Source organism: Haliaeetus leucocephalus, unplaced genomic scaffold, assembly GCF_000737465.1.
Source record: "Haliaeetus leucocephalus isolate CR32 unplaced genomic scaffold, Haliaeetus_leucocephalus-4.0 Scaffold915, whole genome shotgun sequence".
Taxonomy (NCBI): domain Eukaryota; kingdom Metazoa; phylum Chordata; class Aves; order Accipitriformes; family Accipitridae; genus Haliaeetus; species Haliaeetus leucocephalus.
This window is the reverse complement of record NW_010973351.1, coordinates 3,243,899-3,264,982: the sequence shown is the minus strand read 5'-3', so window position 1 is coordinate 3,264,982 and position 21,084 is coordinate 3,243,899. Positions and strand designations below refer to the sequence as shown.

Sequence of the window (21,084 nt, the reverse complement as noted above, 5' to 3'; positions counted from 1 at the left end):
GTGTCCCCAAAAATGATCTCCATAGCCAAATTTCCCCGCTCATGTCAAACAGAATCTCCTCATCAGTCCACAGCTGTAATGAACTGAGATTGCAGAAGGCACATGCTGTGCTTCAGCATTACAGGCAGAGGGACAAGCAAAGGAACAGAACTGGGTTTTGGGTTGTTTTTTGGAGGGGAAGGCTGGGAGGTTTGGTGTGAAACTGGATGTAAATTGGTTACCCATCTGCTATCAAAAGGCAAATGAGAAATGCCTATTGGCACAACTGCCCCCAAATGGTCGGTGGACCTGTGGAAGATTCATAACTCTGGCACTTCCATCAGAAAGAACATAATTTGAAGGTGTCCTCATACACTGCCACATTTGTTAGTATGAGATCTGTCTCAGTAAGGGCTTGGACTGCAGTACCTTGCTAAATTAGGGCTGTTAGCATCAGACAGTGACTACTGAAGCACCACCTAGGAACATGAGATGAGATCTCCCATGTCAGTGAGGCTAATCCCACATAATCCCAGAACACAAATCAGACTCTCAGTTTATCCGAGGCAGCCGTTTGTTCCCTGAGGTAGACACGTTACATCATGTTTCCCAAACCTGACTTTTCTTCCAGTCTTTGAAAAATGCTAATGCCCCACGTGCTTCACGCAAACATATTGTTCAGAATATCCTCATGGAACATGTTCCTGGGGTCTTCCATGCAAGCGTATTCATGAGTTTATACAAGTATTGGCAGCTCTATCCTCAGAACAAGGCGAAGAGAGAGAGTTGGGTTATGTTATGCCTTTTTATGGGTGAGATAACGACAACCGGTGCTGGTCTAGAAAACTTTATCAGCACAGATGTTGTTTGCTGTTGCCAGGATCCCTCCTTGTCTTGTGATGGATGTGCTTCCCCACCATGGAAGGCTGTATTTCTCTCCTTTCAATGCTTTTCTAGCAAGGTTTTTTGCTTGTAGAGTCCTACAGGTTCTACCTTATTCTTGCTCATAGAAAGCAGGTAAGCGTATGCAATCAAAGCATTGCCTGAATGAATTGCAGGCTTTAGGATGTGGCCCGTGCTTCGTCAGATGCTTTGGGGTGAAATACAATGTTCTTATATTGTTTCTTAAACGTGTTTTCCTTCTAGACATGGCTTTATCTCAGGACTCCTGTGAGGTTAGTGTTCCATTCGCCCTGTAGTGCCGCTAATAGAAGCTGCATGCCCCACAGTAATAGGGCAAGGCCTGTGCTTTTCTATGGACCTGGAGTAGCTACCTGTTTTGTTTTGATTTCCTGGGACACAGTAATTATATAACTAGCCTCACGCTTAGAAAAATGATGGAATTTCACGCATTATGTTTACGGATCAAAGGTTAATCTTTAAACCAAGGTTTGTTACCATTTGTTAAGCCTCTTGTTTTCTTAACATGACTAATTTCTTTCTCCTGTTATTCAAAAGGCACACCAGATAATTGATTAGGAAATAGCTTTCTCTTACAGCCTGTTTTATGTCTTTGTTTAGTCATTCCCACCATCAAGAGCCCCGGGAACGCCTTAGCTTGCAGACTTCTCTGCTGCCACCTTTTGTTGTGTTGGTGCTGCCTTGCCCTCACCACAGATGACGATGCAAAAACTGCAAAAATAGCTTTCTGCTCTTCGATGGGCCCCCCGCTCCCCAAGTGTTTGTTAAGAGCAAAACTCATCCCATTCATGCGAATATAACGCGCAAATAACATTATATGTTACATTTCAGCATGAAAGAAAGCATCCCCTGGTTTTACCATTGCTTTTCTTCAAGTTATCTGCGATGAAATGGGTGGTTGGGTAGCAATATACTTTATCGATACCGAGCAGTCTTCCAATGTTTCTTGGTGAGGTTCACCTCCTGTCGTTTTATCTGTTTTATTAGAAATGGCGTACTAAAGAAAATCATAGTCATAAATGAACTCAACCTGCCCTGTCCTGCTTGAGATAATGTCACCTGGAGATGTGCCCTTTGGAAGGCATTACCTGGGCTGGGTACTCAGCATAATCTGAAACTCAGGCCTCTTTGATGAATCACAGCTTAGGCACCCCAAATTGCTGTAATTTCTTTATGCACAAATATATAAACGTGTGTGTGTGTGTGTGTATGCATATGTATCAGTGCATGTAGGCACGCACACATTTGCAGCTTTTTGGAGACATCCTATTCATCCAGCACGGTTGCTGTGTCGTATCTGGCTGTTTATATGTTGAGGCCAAGGAGCTTGGGTCGTGCTTTTAGCTCTGGCATCAGTCCGCTGGGTTGCCTTGGACCTGTCTCTTTCCCTCTGAGCTTTAGTTCCCCCATTTAGAACGTCTTTTTTTCTTGTGCCCTGCTTTTCGATCAGCTGTTGAAATGTGATTATATGAAACCCAGTAATTGTTATCATATAACTTATTTTCCCACTGTGTTTATGCGTAGACGGTTAGTCAATAAATCAATCTGAAATTGATCATAAATACTTACCTTTAGCTTATATTCCTGAGCACTGGAAAACAGCAAATAGTTCAAGAGTTATTAATATATTCCAGTAGGCAATTATTTGCTAGGACAGCTAAATCAAACTCCTGTCTGACCTGCACTGAGGCTGAATTTGACATCAACTGTAGGATTCCTCTCACCAAACATCAGGAATGTTAGTGTCAGTCTAGGCTGCTTCTACTGCAGATGGAAAAAGACAAAACCCTTGGGAGTACACTTCTTCCCTCCTCTTTTAGGAGCAAAACATCCTCCGTTCTCTCTCTCCCTGGACCGCAGAGGAGGCTGTGTGCCTGGCTTACGCTAGATTCCTAACTTCTAATGAACTGATGTAGGTGACAGACATCCCATCCCTTCAGACTTACGCAGTTAACTACAGCACAGTTTGGTGTCTGGCAGATCTAGAAACATTTTCTGAAGAAGATAAAGCCCTCAAAGTAACCTTGGCTAGGATATTGGTAAAACTTGAGTGTCATAAAAATGCTGTTAGGTATCTCATTAAGCACAAAACGTAATTTAGGGTGATATAAGAATCTAGATGAAACAAATATTGGACTGTATAAAGAAACATTAAAGGTTTGATGCATTGGTAGCTTGGAGAATGAGGTATAAAGAGTCTTCTGATTTAATCTGTGGCTGAAGTAGGTTTCTCATCATAATTAAAGACATGATCTGTTGTCACCAGTACTTAGGAGAGCTTTCCTAGAAACAGCTGAGGCCCCCCAAAAAGTCTGAAGTGACCTGTTTAGAACCATTCTAGGTTTGTTTTGGTTTGGGTTTGTTGTTTTTTTTGGGGGGGGGGGGGGGGTGGTTAGTAATTTATATGGATCAAAAATTCTGGAAAAATTAGGAATATCCATGTAAAGTTAATGTTTCTCTCTCCCCCTGTGCCCTTCCCTCACACTTCCAAGCAATATCCCAGCTCCCAGTGCAGGGGGAGAGGTGGCGTTTGCCTGGTTGTTTTGAAACTGCCTTCTTATGGAATACGCTTTAAATTCACCCTTTGAGGAGGGGAAGGTTTGAAGTACTCCACAGCATTACAGTGACATTTGCTAGCATGTTGCAAGGAACTAGTCACCAGTCTGACTGAAATATTTTTTCTCAGAGGGATTCACACTGTTCATTTGCTCAGTTCTTCAGCAGCTTGTACTCTTTGGTAGTAACAAGGTGATGATCAGTCAGGTAGAATCCCTATCCCCACTGAAATCAATAGCAAAACTCCCACAGACTTCAGTGGAACAAGCAGCTTGAGAATCCTAATATTTTATGGTCTACTCTGCTTGTTTACATACTCCCAATTTCCTTGTTTGAAATGGACCATGTTGTTTACTAAGGCTACAAACAGTATACTGCTTTTCTGTTTCCAAAGCTAAAGTCTCTTTTCCTATTTCCAAGGAAGATATCTTTGTGCTTATTAGCCATGACCCGTCCATACGTTTCTGGAAGAACAGCATCTGTCATTAAGACTCAGGGTGATCAAATGGACTGGGACAGATTTCATACTAAGTGTATTCTGGCGGAGCCTTGCAGGTTCAAGACCAGGCCTACAGCTTCTAATCAAAACTTCAGATATACAAAACCTAGAAATTGTACCATGGACTGAAATACTGTTGCTTGCCCAGAGCAATTGAAACACAATACGCTCACCCATAGCAAAAGGTCCTTCTATACCTCCTAAGAATCTGTTTTACAAAAGAAATTATTTCTGAAAGCTGGGACTGAGAAGAATGGGAAAAGTTTTCAAGGTAAAACTGCTGAATGTGCTGAGTGGGCAGATAGGAACTACTAGACGGGGTTCCCAAGGCTTATCATCATTCAGAGTCTTACTCCCTGTATTGTTTAATCCCATTCAACAGTTACAGGCAGGTTGGCAGTGACAGCGGTAATATAAAAAAATAGTAAGAACTTAAAAATTCTGTGGAATGGCTGTCCCAAATTTGTGTCACTGCTAACAAAAAAGCTGCACCTCATTAGAAAGCCTACATAGCATGCTGGTACGGCTGTCTCAGCCCCAGGAAAAGGCGTGACATAAACCCACATATTAAGAGACACAGGATATTTTGGTCACAAGGCACAAAACTGCAGCGAGTCTGCTTCATTCATTCCTCTTCTCACAGAGCTGCTTCTTTGCATTGTATGTGCAGATGTACAGACGTTTCACAGTCCCAGACGGACAAAGGAAACTTTAGCAAGAACAGTCACACAGCTGTGTGACATGTAAAGGTCTACTATACATCGGCCAGCAGAACTATAGGCTTGCAAAGCAGATACCTCTGGAAGATTTGCAATGCCTGTCTGGACAATATCTGTTCTCTGGTCAGCATGTACAAGAGAGCAGAAACCCATCTCAGAAGAGAAGCAGGAAGGGAAATAAAAAAGGGAAATGGGAAACTGAAAAAGTCAAGTTTGAAAATAAACCTGGAAAGGGGCCTCACTGGGTTGAGGAACTTTGTGGCTAGTTAGGCATTGACTTCAGTGGGTATAAGGCCATGCTTGAAGAACCACAGACCCATGGAGGTTGGAAGGGACCCCCAAAGGCCTCCAGTCTGACCTCCTGAATCAAGCAGATCCCATTGGAGCAGGTCGCTCAGGGCCTTGCCCAGGCTGGGTTTGGAGACCTTCGAGGCTGGAGACTCCACAGCTTCTGTGGGTGCCTGTTCCAATGTCGAGCCATCCCTATGGTAAAAACTTCTTTCCTCATATTGAGTAGGAATTTGATGTTGCAACTTGCTTTCCTTATTACACATCACAGTAAGATCCCCCCAGTCTTCTCTTCCTAAGGGTGAACAAGTGCAGTTCTCTCAGCCTCTCCTCATGTGTTCTGTGCTCCGGTCCCCTGACCATCTTGGTGGCCCTGCATTGGATTCACTTCAGTGTGACCTTGTCTGTCTTGTGCTAGGAGTCCAAAACAGGACGCAATCTTCCAGGTGTGGTCTCACAAACACAAGGAGAAGGCAAGAATCATTTGCCACAGCCTGCTGGCTATACTCTTGCTAATAACAGACCAGCATTTGTTTGATCAGGAATGCATGCTGATGCACGCACATGCTCACGTTGGAGTTGTGCATCGGGACCCTCAAGACTTTTTCTGCAAAGCCAGTTTATATGTAGCAAGTTTTTGCTCAGCTTGTCCTGCTGCATGGGCTTGTTCTGTCCCAGACATGGGAATTTTCATTTGACTTCGTTCTGCTCCCTGAGGTTTCTCTCAGCCCATTTCTCCAGCCTGTCTAGGTGACTCCAAACAGCAGCCTTGTCCAGCAGTGTATTGACTGTTCCCCCCCCAGTCTTGTGTTATGTACAGACTTGCAGAGAGCGCAAGGAACCATATGCCAAGGTTCTTCATTGAGATAGGTCTTCTTCTCACTGCAAAGTCTTTATGTCTTGGGAGAAGGATGTGAGCTTATAAATAACCTTATGGTGAGAAATAGCTCTCTCAAGGTCACTGCAGAGTGAAGTTCGTACCACTTTATCATGAGTCCGTCATTGGATAGAGCAATGGAGGACAATTTCTTAAATCTTATTCTTTGGACTGTGTTTCAGCATGGGTCAGACTTCAGTATATAGACTGGGGGAGCAGGAGGCAGGAACTGTATATCATAAGTCTGGGACAGGTCAGCCATGTGAGACAGTCTTTAACTGTTTAAATAGATCTCACAATCTGAGCATAGGAGAGGAGTTTGTTTTCCTTTAGCTGGTCTCCTTTCCATCAGATGATTTCCAGCCTGAAGTCACACCTGCGTGATTTGTGTTATGTGTCCAGACTATTCATTTTAGAGTTACTAACTTCCTTTTTGCTACCTGTTGGTTTTGTTCACCAAGGCTTTAACCTTTGGGATGTTGCCAGAACTGCCAAATTGTTCCCCTATTGTATGTTCACAGTCACATTTCTCAGTATTTTCTGTCCCTTCATGGAAGATTGTGGGAGCCCAGCAGCAATTCCCAAATCCCTAAAAAGTGATTAGCAATTATTGTTCTGTAAGTGCTTAATAGGGAGATTAAGACAGGCCACCAGGTGTTTACACAATAATACTCAGTAGCATGGAAATTCAGCTCTAGCTATTACATGGTGTAAAGAGGGTAAACGCCTGCCCTCAGGGAGATCAGCAATTATTTTGATGCTTGCATTATATCCTGTTTTCTTTAGCAGGTTGTGCAGTTATATTATTTTTGAACTTTTCATTCCCTGATAGGGGTTGACCTGTGTTTATAGTAGCAAGATTGATCTGTAGCCACAAGATCAGTTTCCGTTAAGGGTATTTTCCTTTCACAATCACTAAGCTGCAAAGCCACATTTTTCGTCCGCCCCTTTGTATCTAACATGGCATATTTGTATACAGCAACAATGGAAGGGGGCTATGCTTCACATTGCAGGTTTGAAATAAGTGATAGTGAAACAGTTTAGGAGCAGAGCAAATGCTCTTCGGTAGTGAATCGGATCATTCATTGTGTCTTCTTTTTCTGTTGCAGGAGGTTGGAAGCATTATCGGAAAGGTCAGGAAATTACTTTCTCTCTTTATTTTCATGACAAAATATTGTATATCGGTTCGCTTCATCAGCCCAGGCTAACTTTTTTTTCCTCTTTCTTTAACAGAAAGGTGAGACAGTTAAGAAGATGAGGGAGGAGGTAAGACAAGCCTTGATGTCTTTCTTTACTTGCCTTTCTTTCCAGCTCGGAGAGCAGGGAAATTGAGCGTTTGCAGACCGACACTGCCATCAAGTGGGCAGTTAAATTAACATCACCATTCTTTGCAAGTGGCGGTATATAAATGCTCTGGCCTAAATTAAACATTATTGTTAATGTAACCTCCTTATCGCCACAGCAGTCTGGAGCCTTTCATTCCCACAGCAATATGCCTGCTGCTGTCTTATCTCAGGAACAGCCTAGCCAGCATGATTCTGTGCATCAAAATCACTGTATCTTTCTTTAGAGTACCAACACCAGTCCTGCACGTGGTTTGGCCTCTGGTAGAGTTTCCAAAATCTGAAACCAAGCATTGGACCGATGCTGCGTAAAGTTTGAGGGTAGACACAAGCTTCATCAGAGCTGGAGCCAGACTTGCATAAGTCAAAAAGTATCCCTCTTCCATGTCTTGGCAAAGCCTTAACTTTTCATCGTTTTGCAGCTGTGAGTAGGATGCGGACAGGGTAGAGCTGCACGCCCACCACTCGCATCCTTTGAAAAGGTTGTAAACACAAAATAGCTAACTAAAACAGGGCACTGCATAAACCTCAGTCTCCCCAGTGTCCACAACGCGGCTTTCCCTGCCACAGAGCAATCTGCGCGGTCTTCAGAGGATTGTGCCCAGGTGGAGCTTACAGACCCACACTTGTCCTCCAAGGCAGCACATCTTACCTGGAGATGCATATATTTGTCCTTCTTTGAAGCAAGTGCTAAAAGCATAAGTCAAAAGACAAATCCTACTGTTTAAAACTTTAGGAGTGCCAAGTGTATAGGGAATGCCTCCAGAAAAGTCAGTTTGGTTCTGGTAAATCTGCAGTACGTTACTATGTCAGCTGCTTTGTTGTTTTATACACTGATAGAAGGTCTGTGGCAGGGAAATCTCTAAGTATTTGCAGTAAAGAAAATTCCTGAGATCCATCTTTAAATATATACAACAAGGAGTTCATTGTCAGGCTGACTGAGTTCAGAGCTCCTTTTCTGATGATAAGAGTTTTCACCCATGTTTTCACACATAAGTAAATTTGCTAAGACTTAAAAAAAATACAAGAAAAAAATGTTTCTAATATACTAGGTAATCCTGCCAGTTGATTAAACACATCTTAGTTTAATTATTAATTATGATCATGGGCAGATATCTTTGGGTATAAATTGCATGAACAAAAGGGAAGCCATCGTTGGAGAGCGCTCCTGACTTCTGAGTTAAACATCTTAGAGAAGCGTTATGATCCCTGGTTAGTTTTTCAAGATAAATATCAAATGTTCTTCTTCCACTCCCGAAAACCTACTGTCATGTACGTGGGGTCACAAGAGACTTTGTTTGATCAGTTTTTTTAAAAGAAAGGAATTATATGCATCTTTATATCAGCACAGGAGTAAGAGGCTACGTCTCCACATGATGATAACTTGGTCCTCCTTTAAGTGACTACCTTCTTCAGAACTTCTTTATAAGCAAAACGCAACTTTATTTTGACTTTCCTGACAGATGTGGCAAGGTGCATGCCATCTTTATGGCATGAAATGTAACTCTGTCTTGCTCTGTCATTGGAGAAATATCAGAGACAACTTTTGGCCTAAAGAAAAGTACAAAACCCTCGGTTCTGTACCCTGCAGTTGTCAACCTCCTACGCAAACATGGAGGCCACCACATAACACTTGAATTGCCGTAGCTCTGCTTTGACCTGTCATCTACTGGAGGAGTAACATCTGTGAATTTTGGCTGCCGCCGATCCCCGGTGGAGCGATCTTCCAGACGAGCTCCCACGGCTCCGGTTTCAAAGGAAGAGCCGTGCTTTGCGCCAAGGCGGCCATGGGACGGGCAGGCCTGCCCGCCGCCGGCAGCTCTGCCAGACGTTGCCACCAGCATGAAGGAGGCCTTGGCCGCCATCTCCTTCCCGATCCAGCGCTGGTGTTTGACGAGGAGGGCAAAGTCCCGCTCAGGTCGGCCTGTCGGAAGAAGCACCTGCTGCCCCTTCTCACCTATGAACGCCGAGTATATCTGACGGCCGAGGTCGTGGCAGCAAGATTTTTCTATCGTCGGCAGCGTTGGGGGTCTTTTGTTGTTGTGTTTGGTTGCTGTTATACGGGGAAATAAGACATCTCGCTGTCAAGCAGCACATGAACGAGGGCTCAGACACACAACACATTAGCCGATTGGTGGTAACCCTGAAGGCAAAGGGCCAAATTAACCCAGATTATCTCACATTTTCTGTAGGCCCAGATCCTCGAGAGGGTCAGTGCCTGTGGATGAGTTGAGGCTCCACTGAGTCGTTAGACTGCATTAACTCATTTCCATGCCTGAAACCTCAGGGAAAGTGTAGGGTGGGTCTTACCTGAACTGGCTTTGATCATTATCTACACCAAGATCCTCTTAAATATATTTACATCTAGTTTAGGGGTTTTCTCTGCACTGCCACACTGGCATAAAGAGGACTAAGTATACTTGAGAGCCGCCCTGGCTTGTCTCCAAGACTTACGGTTTTCTAACTCCTTCCAACAGGCTGCTTGCCTTAAGGAGATAACACCGTTACTGTTGCCTGTCCTACCGCTACTCCTTTAAAGGGTCGTTCAGTGCCTATTAATTGACTGCCTTTACGCGAGACACGTCTATAAGGAACCTTCACAGCGCAAAGCAATACCCCCAGATAGACAGATCGAGTCCTGCCTTTGGGTCTGCAAACCAGAAATCTGCATCTTTCCTGGGAGCTGCTGGTGCTCCCTGGAGACAACAACCTCGTCTGAAATTCTGCAGCTCCAGTCCTATTTAAGGTTAACCCTGCAAGAGGGAAGGGTAAAGACTTGATTGTGGAATTACTTGCAACTTTGAGTTACAGAGGCACTATTTGCATGCTGCGATGAAGGCTGTATAAGTATTTACCCAGGCAGAATCCGGCTTCCTGCAGTTAGATGAATTTTTGGAGTGAGATCAGTTTATGCTGAAATTATATGATGTTGGGGCTGCAGTTGTAGGAGAGGGAATTAGATGCCTCAAGATATTCCTTCCCCAACTATATCCCTAATCCTACTTAGTTTCCTCCCTGGGAAGTATAAATTTGAAAAATGTTTGTTCTTTTTGACAGAGTGGTGCTCGAATCAATATTTCAGAAGGCTCCTGTCCAGAGAGAATTGTGACAATAACAGGCCCAACAGATGCAATTTTTAAAGCTTTTTCTATGATTGCACTAAAATTTGAAGAGGTAAGCAAATAAAATACTTTTTTTCCTCTCTTCAAGTTGAAATACAAACACTGTTTGAATTTTTTCATGTTTGCTTTAATGTTAAATATGATTTGTTTAATGTTCTATTTAATAGCAATGAAAATGGTGGTATTTTTATAAATGCTTTTGGCAGTAACGCTGAAGAAAAATAATGGGTCGATTTACAAGCTGTTTGATCATTTCTTTTGCTTTTTGGAGGCTTCAGGGAAAAGCAATTGCTTCTAGTAATGTGCACTAATGGTAGGAAAAATGTCTTGGAAAATTTCTGGTCCCATTGTGGGTTCAATTTGAAAAGAATAATTGCCTAACTTTTAGCTCTGTTTTTCTATGATTCCATTTGGTATTGATGTAAATTTTATATATGTCAAAATGAATATATAACTTAACTAGAAAATTTTTCTTTTAAAAACAAACTATATGATTACCAATTACCATATCTAAAACTTGGCTTTTAAAATTAATTAAAATAAAGGCACTAAGAGTAAGTGAGACAAGAGCTCAATTTACTGTAAAATAAGTCTTCTGTGCAGATACGCACTTAAAGTGCTGGGATCTCCTCAAGTTTCTTGGACCAACTACAATTAGATATGGCCACCACTTTAATGGGAAACCTCACAAAAAAGACAGCAGACTACAGAACACGAACCCTGGTCACTCAGGAGAGGATTTAACTCCCTCTGCTTTTGAAAATCACACATCTAGTCCAGGCATCTCTCCTGATGGGAGATTGATGGGAAATGTCAGCGTGTGCCTTTATTTACCCATGGTGATTCTTCACATTTAGAGCAACAGGACTAGAAAAGAGCTTGTGGGTCATCAGGTGCAGTTGTCTTCTAGCATAAGCAGTATGTCTTGCAACTTGCATCTTCACAGCTTGATCAAAAATTAGTTAGATCTTTTTCTGTTTCCTGATATTAGATCCACAATCTCAGTTCTCTGATAATTAGACACCTTTTTTTTCACTCCTCACCTGAATTTATCCATGAACAGTTTATGCAGCTTGGCTTCTGTGCCAGCACTGGCCGTTAGTTTAAGTAATTCTTGCCTTTTCATCCCTGACGATTCCCCTCTTCGACCTATCTTTAGGAAACAGTTTTATCCCCTCACACCCTTGCTTTTGCCAGAGCGAGCGAGCGAGCCAAGCTCAGTCTTTCAGAAGATGCATTCCCCACCCCTGTCCTAACCCTAGCAGTCCCTTTCTACCTTTTCCCAGTTACAGTTTGTATTAAATGCATGTGTTAATTGTGGACGGGTTGCAAATGAAGTTCCACGGGGCTTATTTAATGGCACTAACAGTCCTTTCTCCTGGCTATCGTGCTATAGTATCTCTATTGCTGCTGGAAATGCCTCACGTCCTTCTAGTGTCATGCTTTGCACACAAGCGCGCTGTGCCTGGCGGGCATCCCCAGCTCCCGCTCAGTTGTTCGCAGTGAGAACCTTCCTGGAAGCCCCCAGACAAATGACCCTTTTTTTTTTTTTATACTGCAAATGTTAATCCCGTTTATATTTCTCCAATCCTTCATGGGTTTTCAGATCTTCCTTTGTGATATTCCAATCTTTCAACACATTGATAAAGTACTCTGGTTTTGTGGCATGGTATATTTTAAAAGAACGCTAATTTTTCTTCCTTACCAGTTTTTAATGAGATAATAATGATTTTGAGGTTGAATCCTGCAGGACTACACAAGTAATTCTCTGCAGCCCAATTTTAAGACCACCTGTTGTCACCTCCTCCTCAGCTTTATCTCCTACCCAACTTGTACCAATCCCTGCTTCTTCTAGCTTAAGAAGCAGCTTCGTGTATGGTACCATACCCTCCAATCCACGGATACCTGGAGAGAGCAGTCTCTCTGCTCTTTACATGAAAAACATGCTCTGCTTAAGGCCTTATCCTGAAAAATGCTAAGGGAATCATTAACAGAGATAATCCCTGCCAGTTCCCACCAAAGTGAGTACCCAGGGGAAATAACCTTGCATTTCTCATAAAAACATCGAACACTGCACAGCATCAGATCCCCACCCCACCACCCAACACCACGTTGTCTTTGAAAGTGCTGTAGCTAGCAATAGGGAAAGAAATCTGGAATTCAGGCATCTGACTGGATTTTATGCGTATTTACCCTTGTAGATTTTAGAGGACGTCTGGACTTTTCATGTGGATATTTCTAAAGGGGTATTGGCATTCCCTGCAGATAAGGGACTCCAGTTATATTCTGAAATATCTGTATTTAGTTTTAATATAATTGGCTTCTTGTATATTTAAAGGAACAGTGGTAAAGAAAATAGCTCATATAATCAGTTAGGTTTCCTATAATTACTCCTGTCAATAAAATGAGGTAACTGTAACACTTTGGAGGCAACATAAAGTACTGTTTCAGAAATTACAAGCGAGCTAGGTACCAAATGTTATTTTTCATGCATATTTTTTTGTTGGAGATTTCTTCAGCCATTTAAAAATTTGACAATCCCAGAGCAGACGGTGCCTAGCCCAGCTCTGGTTATCGCACCTACCTTCAAACAGAACAAAAAAGATGCATGTGTGAGACTGATAGTTTTGGGGATTTTTTGGTATTTGTTATGCACGCCCACATGAAGCGTTTTGGCATGAAGTCCTTGAACCCTTAATTTCAACCCTACAGCTGTATAGCTGGGGATAAGCAAGTCTAGGAAGACATGGGAGCCCTCAATGCTTTTCTAAAGTTAGCGAAAAGCTCAAAATGCGTCAGATAATAAAAAAGAAAGATCTGGAGGAGTGTTCTCTGTGTGGTTGCTCTGCAGACTTATATCACTCTGCTTTGACAGCCTTCCTAATAAAAGTTGATTTTCTAGCAGCCTGATGATGAATTTACAAGCTAGGTAGGTAATTACATAAATAACTGAAGTATTTACTGCTGAGGAAAAAGAGACTTGTTAAAAAATGGCACTAACCCAGGCAGACCACTGGAGTTGCAAGAGAGGACATTTTAGAGCAGTGATTTCCAGACTGGAGGCTGAGACCCAAGAAATGCAGCTCTAAGTTCACTGGTGAATGGGGCAGCTCTGGTATTGGGCATAAATATGCATAATCTACTGGAAGCACGTGGTAGTTAAGTGCTCGAAAAACCAGCAGGCAGAGCTCAGTGGTCAAACCTTCTCCAAATAAATAAGAAAAAGTTTGGTGGAACCCATGTTTATTTGCAAACATTTACAAAGAAATTGCTCAGCCCTAGGAATAAACAGAAGAGAAAGGCAAGGTGATAAAAGCAGTTGGGATGGTGCTTTTTTGACAAATGCTAACTCCTGCTGCTAAAGACAACTGTTCTGTGAGAAAGTCTCCAGACAGCCCTACTTGGGAGCCTGCAGGTCTGGAGGGGATTTTTTTCTGCTCATTTCTTTTTTGTTGTGTTTTTAAGCTGGACTAACTCCTTCACGCACTCCACGCTGCTGAGCCTGCGTGTTTACGTTTTGTTCTTTTTAAATGATGAGGAGAAAATAAAGAGACTAACGGCTTCCAATTTTTGTGAAGTGCTTCTGAAGGCAGTAAGTGCAGCGAAGGCTTTGAGGCCAGGCCACGTAACGTGGAAGTGGGAGACATTATCAGGGTCGTGCTGGGTGGCTGAAGAGGGTTATTTACCTACATCTGGATGATCGTGTGCCTCCACCTGACACAAATGTGATATAGTGAGATGGCATCTTCCAGCTGAAAAATTGTCATGACTTGCACTTTATTTCAGATACACGGGTGCTGCAAAATTCTGTTATCCCTCTTGCTTTGTTTTGGGTTGCAATCTCTCACTGACACGGGCACTAAACAAAATGTGAGTTACTGGCTGGCAGAGGAATGATTTGATAGCTCTCTTGTGGCATGCAGCAATGCCTCATTCTGTTCAAGATTTTTTTTCTTCTCTTTCAAGCTAAGCAAGGTCACACTGAGCCATTTCTTGGACGGAAGAATGCTGCCATCACAAATGCAGAGCTACTGCAGGTGTCAGTGCTGGTGTCACTGAGCTCCCGCACCGGTTCAACAAGGCATGCAGGGTTGTTTAAAGTACTTTTTTTTTTTAATTTGACATCCTGATATCACACAGTATAGGCACTCCCCCCCCAAGTGGTAATCTTTGATAAGCGAGAATGTAGGGAAACATCAATTGTGTCTGCTGGAACTCTTATTGCATCGTAAATGAGTTAAATGAAAATGAAATACATGTTTTCTGTCATCCTGTCCTATTCTTTTGGGTAGCATTTCTGTGAAGGATGTAAAAGCTGTGCCATGCCACCTCACAGATGGACAAGATGGTGTTTTCAGCTCACAGCTAGTGTTAGCAAACCACGTCGAGATTCACACGAGTTGTTGCACAAGTGCTATGCAGCCTGTGGCTTTTTTTGGTGATCCTAAGTGCTCTCAACAGCATCCCATCGATCAGTGGGAAAATAAGCTTTATCTTCTCCTTTGTGGTGAAGATATTAGAGGGATTGTTTTGTCTTGGCTAGAAGGTTTTGAACTAGCAAAATATATTTAAAACAATGTAAACCTTGTGATAAGTAGTATATTGAAATGCTCATGAAAATCTGCAGTGTAGTCTCATTGGATAATGAGATACATGGATACAGGTTACATTACCTGGGTACAGGTTATTGTTGTTCTGCTGAGCTCTTTGTACTCTGGTTACATAGCTGTGATGGAAAAGATTTTGGAAATTATGTAACACTACAAATACTTACGGATCTGCTGCAAAAGAGAAGTTAAACCGGGGGGGGTGGCAAAATATTTATCAAAATAATCTGATTTTCTCTGCTTCAGATTATTAGACAGATTCTTTGTCATTCCCTTTTTTTAACCTCTTTTCTTTGTATCAAACCTGACAAGAAATTGCGTGAAATGTAAAGATACATCATTTAGTAGAAGTGTTCTAATTGAGATGGTGGAAAACAGACCAAATCGGGATTTGGGGGCCTGTAAACTCAAAAGCCTCTTTGCCTTTTCCATCTGCTTCGGCTGGTCTAGTGAGAGATACCACCTCCTCCTAACCTTGCCTCAGAGACCGGCCTCTGGTCCCGCAGCGTGGACCTGCAACACCAGACGGCAAAAAAATTCCTCCGGCACAAGCTGCTTGCGCGGTTCGTGCTTACGGCTTTACCTGCGATAGAAACAAACCACAACTGGTCGCACGCTCCCCAGGTCTCCACGACCAGATCTGGGCATTTGCTCTGAGCCCTTCAGTTCTTACCAGGAATGCCAAATCCTCCGCTAATTCTCCTGACGTTGTGATTACAGGACATAAACGCTTCAATGACAAACAGCACGGTGACAAGCAAGCCGCCTGTAACGCTGCGGCTCGTCGTCCCGGCAAGTCAGTGTGGATCCCTTATAGGAAAAGGAGGTTCCAAAATCAAAGAAATCAGGGAGGTAAGTCTTGGGATGTCTGCTGGGAACACTGGCTAGCTCGGTGTCCCACCGCGGCCACCGCCGGCCGCCGCGCTTTGCTCCTCACACGAACGTGAGCGTGTGCTGAGTGAAAAGCCTGGAAAAGCCTCTCTCGGGGGGAAGCCGGGGTTCAGCACGACTGTACCCTTCTACCTTCCTTGAAGCTAAAGACCGCGCGTGAAGTACAGAAACAGCTTTACAACGCGTTAGTCTCTGATGCACAATTTAGCAAAGCGACAGAAATGGCTCGTCCCCTCCTCAGCGATACTCAGCTGATCCCCAGTTGGAGCGTTGCAGCCACTTCCAAATTAGCTACCGCCCTCGCAGCCAGAGAAAGACCCAAGTAGCACTGGGGAGTCCAGGTTAGTAGGTCAAAAGCTTGATCTACTTTTTAGAAAAAAATTTAGTTTCATACTCCTTTCTTGTTTCTCCCTAATCTCACTGTACCACAGGTGACCCGATTTCATGTATTCCGAACCCATATTGACTTTTTTTTCATCCAGACTTTAGCTAAAGTTATTCATTCAATGTGCTGTGCTATTAGCCTCATTTTCCTTTAACCAGAAAATGCAAAAATTGTCATACAGTGCCAGTTTTAATTCTTCCATGCATGACTGTAACGACATAGCACATGCCAAGCCAGGGATCCAATGTTTGTAATCAGTCAAAAAAGAAAATTAGGTACATGCTCAGTTATGTAGAGAAAATCTGAATAGGACATTTTGGGAAAAATGGATTTTTATTCCGGAGAAAGTGACAGTACTCCTTCTAAATTTGCATTCATTCCAACATGGGATGAGGTGTTGAATATCAAGATAACATGCTGATCAATTTTTTTCATTTGACTATGTCAAAACAGAAGCTTTTGACAGGCTTTACCAAAGTGAAACCTCCTTTTTTTATCTAAAATGAAGATTTGAGACAGTAGGTTTCAGTGAGCTTTTACGTTTCATTTCAAATGTGAAAAAAAAGTTAATGGATATTTTTTCTATGAAGGAAATTTTGATCAAATGTCAAAAAGGAGTGGAAAATCCTTTGATCAAAATTTTGTATCCAGCATTTGCTATGAAATGTTAGTTTATGGTAGCCTTGGAAGGAAAGGTGATGGTAGAGGACAGTTAAGGGTCTCATGCTTTCGACTTTTAGGTTTGTCCAAATTATTTCAATTCCAATGTGATTGTCCCAGGAGTTTTTTTAACAAATCCCTCTGAAGGCTTATCTTACCTTTCAGGATTTGGCCGCTACTGAAAGGGTCTTTTCTCTCCTTGCGTACAGGGAAGTAAAAGCAGCGTGTACCGCTTCCATTAGCTGACAGAGCTGCCAAAGCTGTTTCAGATTTTTTGTTGCCAAGCAAACAACCTGTTCTTCCTCCATGCGCCTCTTGCTTTGTAAACCATGTTCATGAAAACACGCGTAGGTTGTCTGCTGTAAACTCGCAGAAAAACAATTCAGAGCCCTGCCATTTGAAGGGGGTCTCTGTGCTTACTGAGACCTGCAAATAAAAGGCAATTACAAATCAGATTTTTTTTTTTTTTGGTTGAAATGCTGTTACTTTATTTTTCATCAAACAGTCCGGGAGCTATGCCTCTCAGTAGTCCTTACTGAAAAACCAGCTTTTGAGATGCGGGAGAAAGGAGTCGCTTGATGACACTGAGGGGAAGAAAGCATTATTTCTGTGCAGATGTCAGGGTCATAGGAAACCTTCTCTCTTTTTTTGTTTAATCCCAGAAAAGTGAGAGGCGACCTCAGCCACGAGACATGATTTCTCTTGGTCCTCCAGATCTCTTAGGTGTCCAGGAGAGCTGTCAGGCAGCAGGAATCCAGCTGATTTCTTAGTTGTGTTAAAATAGGAGCAGGCGTGAGTGTGAACTGTGTGCTGGTAAGTGCTTAGCTCTAGGTTTTACAGCTGTCGGTACTTTGGATTTGATTTTATTTTAAATATTGGTGACCTCATCCAGAGCACTGAGTGCTTTTAGGACATAGGTTTTTAAAGGTGAGATTGGTCTGTTGGTCTGTGTACATTAAATGACCGAAGTGATTCTTCTGGTGAGCACAGTTTCAAAAGCAATTACCTACTAGCCTAGTACAAGAAAGTAAAAGGATAGTGTTTGGCCAAATAGCTGTTTTGATAAGGCTAATGTAGTGAGAAGTCACACTGCACGTTTTCTTAAGCATAAGGATAGTGGACAAAATATTACTCATTTTTTTGTTGCTGATATATGACCAAAGTCAAAGAATAAACAAGATTGGCACTGGAAGCAAATGCATAAATGACTGCAGTATTTGGCAGAGTATTTTGTGCTAGATGTACAGATACCCAGAACCGTACGTTAAACAGCAAATACAATCAAACAGAAAAAAAAGGAGCATCCAGCTTGAGATGTGATCTAATTTCATCATCACACAAGACGCTGAGCAGCAATTGCACGAGGGATGGTCTTTTGCATTCAGTGATGTACCCAGGAACAACATGTAGGCTTGCAGTACTGTTTTCAAGATAAGATTACAAAAAAAAAAAAAGCAAAGCAAAGCATGACTGATTGATCAAATTATGGTGAAATTCCAAAGCACATTATAGAGCAAGGAATTGATATTCTGGCCTTAAACAGTACTAGTGAACAGAAGATGCAATCAGTAATTTAATGTCTTTGGAAAGAAGAATAACATGTGTTGTATCTAACTAGCAGGAAAACAAATTAACTCCTTGCTGACTGACACAAAGTCAATGGTTACTGAAAATACTTTTCTTAAAAAGCCCGAAATATTGCATTGCAATAACAGTCAGGAATAGATTTTGTTTGTAATATGCGAAAGTGCTAACTTAATATGAAATGCCTGGGTTTTTCTCTGTTGACTGAAAAGGTCTTCCAGGATGTTTGTGAAATAATGCCAAGGGTTGTTTTGGTCTCATGTATTTTTTTCCTTTCTTTGTGAGGTTTTTTTTTTTGGTTAACTAAGATACATTAGTGCCAAGATCAAATTTAAAAAAAAAAAAAGAAAACAAAACTGGCTCATTACCTCCTTGGGTTCATTAATGAGCTAAAAGTTGATGATGTGCATATATTTAATCAACACTAATTACAATTTAGAAATGCTTCTGTACCATCCTAAGATATTCCAGAGCATAAGGCAGCCCCAAATTTCATCCAGAGACACAGGTCAGCCATCAGTGGATTAAAGAGCCATTTATCTGCAGCTCATTTGATTAGCAGACCTTCTTCAGTTATCAGCACTTTTTTCCTTTTTTTTTATTATTGAAAAGTGCTTCACTTCACCTCTTTTCATTTTTTAGTCAGCATCGCAACTGTCTGTCTCTGAGAGGGTTAAAAGACTTGTCCTGAAATTTCAGGTCACAGTTATTCATTAACAGCTACTGCGGACTAATCTTCCTAGGGTAGGGGTGTTTGCAAATTGGCTTGAACAGGCAAATCCGTGTCCCGCCAGACCCCAATTACCCCGCCTGGGCGCGAGTTTACAGACGCGCTCTACCGCGCGTCTAGCGGAGAAAAGACAAAAAGTCGAGAGGCGCGTCCCTTCCATCACGGGTGAATCGCTGGCTTTGGAGAGGTGCCGTCGCCTGCCCGCCGGTGACGCTCTCTCTTTGCTTTGTCTCTGCTCAAGTCCACAGGAGCCCAGGTGCAGGTAGCGGGCGATATGCTGCCGAACTCGACGGAGCGCGCCGTGACCATATCGGGCACTCCCGACGCCATCATCCAGTGCGTGAAACAAATCTGCGTGGTTATGCTGGAGGTAAGCGGGAGCTTGGCCTCTCACGCGGGAGATGCTCAAACACGTTATTCGTTTTCAGTTGCCCTGGGTTGCCCAGGGGTTGCCGCCTACCGTTGAAATCAGGGATTTCAAGAGGACGCTGCTGGACCGTGCCCTGCCTGGTGTTTGAGAGCGTCTCGCGGCAGGGGTTAGCAATCAAAGACCGGGGCTGTCACGACACTGGCAAACAACACACCAGGTCCAGCGTGGAGCTGCAGCCTCTTCTGAGAGAAAAGTATTTTATTCTGATGCAGAATAGGGCAGAAAACATCTAGGTCTTGTTTTAAATAGAAATAACTCCGACTAGAGTAATCTAGATTTGCCAGGACTTTTTGCTTCCTTAGGGTCAGGTCATCGCATAAGGCCAGAAGGTGTCATTTTGATGGCAGTTTTTTAGCTCTTAGATTAAATGATACAAAATTAATGTATATAAAAATCTGGGCGTTTTAACCCTTGCTGAAAATGCGCATAATTTCGTGCAAGTACATTTCTCAACTGATTAAGTTGAACAGAAGTTTGGGGGAAAAAAAAAATTCAGCAAATTAAATATTTTGACCTAGTAACCGTAATTTTTGACAAGGGACATGAAACATCTCTGCTCTTATCACATTTTCTGCTGGAAAATTTTCTGTGTTTTTTTGTTTGGGTTTGCTCTAGTCAAGGGCTGTCTCATGACCATCTCTGACACCCTACCGTTCTCTTATTCCTTAAAGAGGGGAGAAACAGTGGAGCGTTCGAGACAGCACTACCACTATTGGCTGTTCAGAAGCATGCAATGCATCAAAATGACATACAGCCTTTGCATCAAAGTGTCATACAGCCTAACGCAAATAAAAGCATAAAAACTAATAAATCCCCAGTGTTTTACTGGGCAGAAGTGACTTTTGCTTCAGTTTTTGCTGGACTGCTGTGAGGAAGGAGTTTCTTTATAAAATGCAAGACAACAGAAAGATAATATTAAAAAATAATTTTCGTTTGTTAGAGATGGAGTACGTGATGGCAATAGTTATCAGCTTTGTGAATACGGAGTGTAGTCTATTGTCCAAGTGACATTCATGGAATAAATAGTTATTTGTTAAAGACGATGAGAGAAGCTGCTTCTCAAAATCAGAGACATGCAGTCCTATTTTCCCGCAGGTAGAGCCACTTATTAAATAACCAGTTTTGACAGAAGAAGTCCTTAATTTTAGCACTAGGCAAGTCACAAGCAGCACTAAGACGACACTGGCTTAACTACAGTTTGCTGCTTCAAACATTCAAGAAAATGAATGTGATCTATTTGCAGCATATATTTAATTTGGCAACAAACACTTTTATTGACATGAAATAGCTATTTATATGGTATTAATTAATGGAAGTGATATTGTTGTTACCTTCTTTGGTTGTAGTTAATGCACTGAAATCAGGGCACCATCCTGCTAGGTGTAGCACAGACAGCTTGAAGCCTTTTTTACAGACACGTGCTCCTGCTTTATTTATGAGGAGAAAGTTAGCCTTGCTTACGGGTTTTCCCTTTGGGTTGGGTCCTTGCCTTG

General features: G+C 42.4%; 1 protein-coding gene across 2 annotated transcripts in view; it reads left to right on the top strand.

Moving 5' to 3' along the window:
* Window positions 1–21,084, top strand: part of LOC104841721 (poly(rC)-binding protein 3-like) — a 56,880-nt gene that overhangs the window by 11,130 nt on the left and 24,666 nt on the right. For both annotated transcript variants that reach the window (XM_010583575.1, XM_010583574.1), the window contains exons 2-6: window positions 6,949–6,972; window positions 7,073–7,105; window positions 10,240–10,356; window positions 15,632–15,763; window positions 19,403–19,531. In XM_010583575.1, coding sequence (XP_010581877.1) covers window positions 6,949–6,972; window positions 7,073–7,105; window positions 10,240–10,356; window positions 15,632–15,763; window positions 19,403–19,531 — 435 coding nt within the window. The remainder of the gene's footprint in view (window positions 1–6,948; window positions 6,973–7,072; window positions 7,106–10,239; window positions 10,357–15,631; window positions 15,764–19,402; window positions 19,532–21,084) is intronic.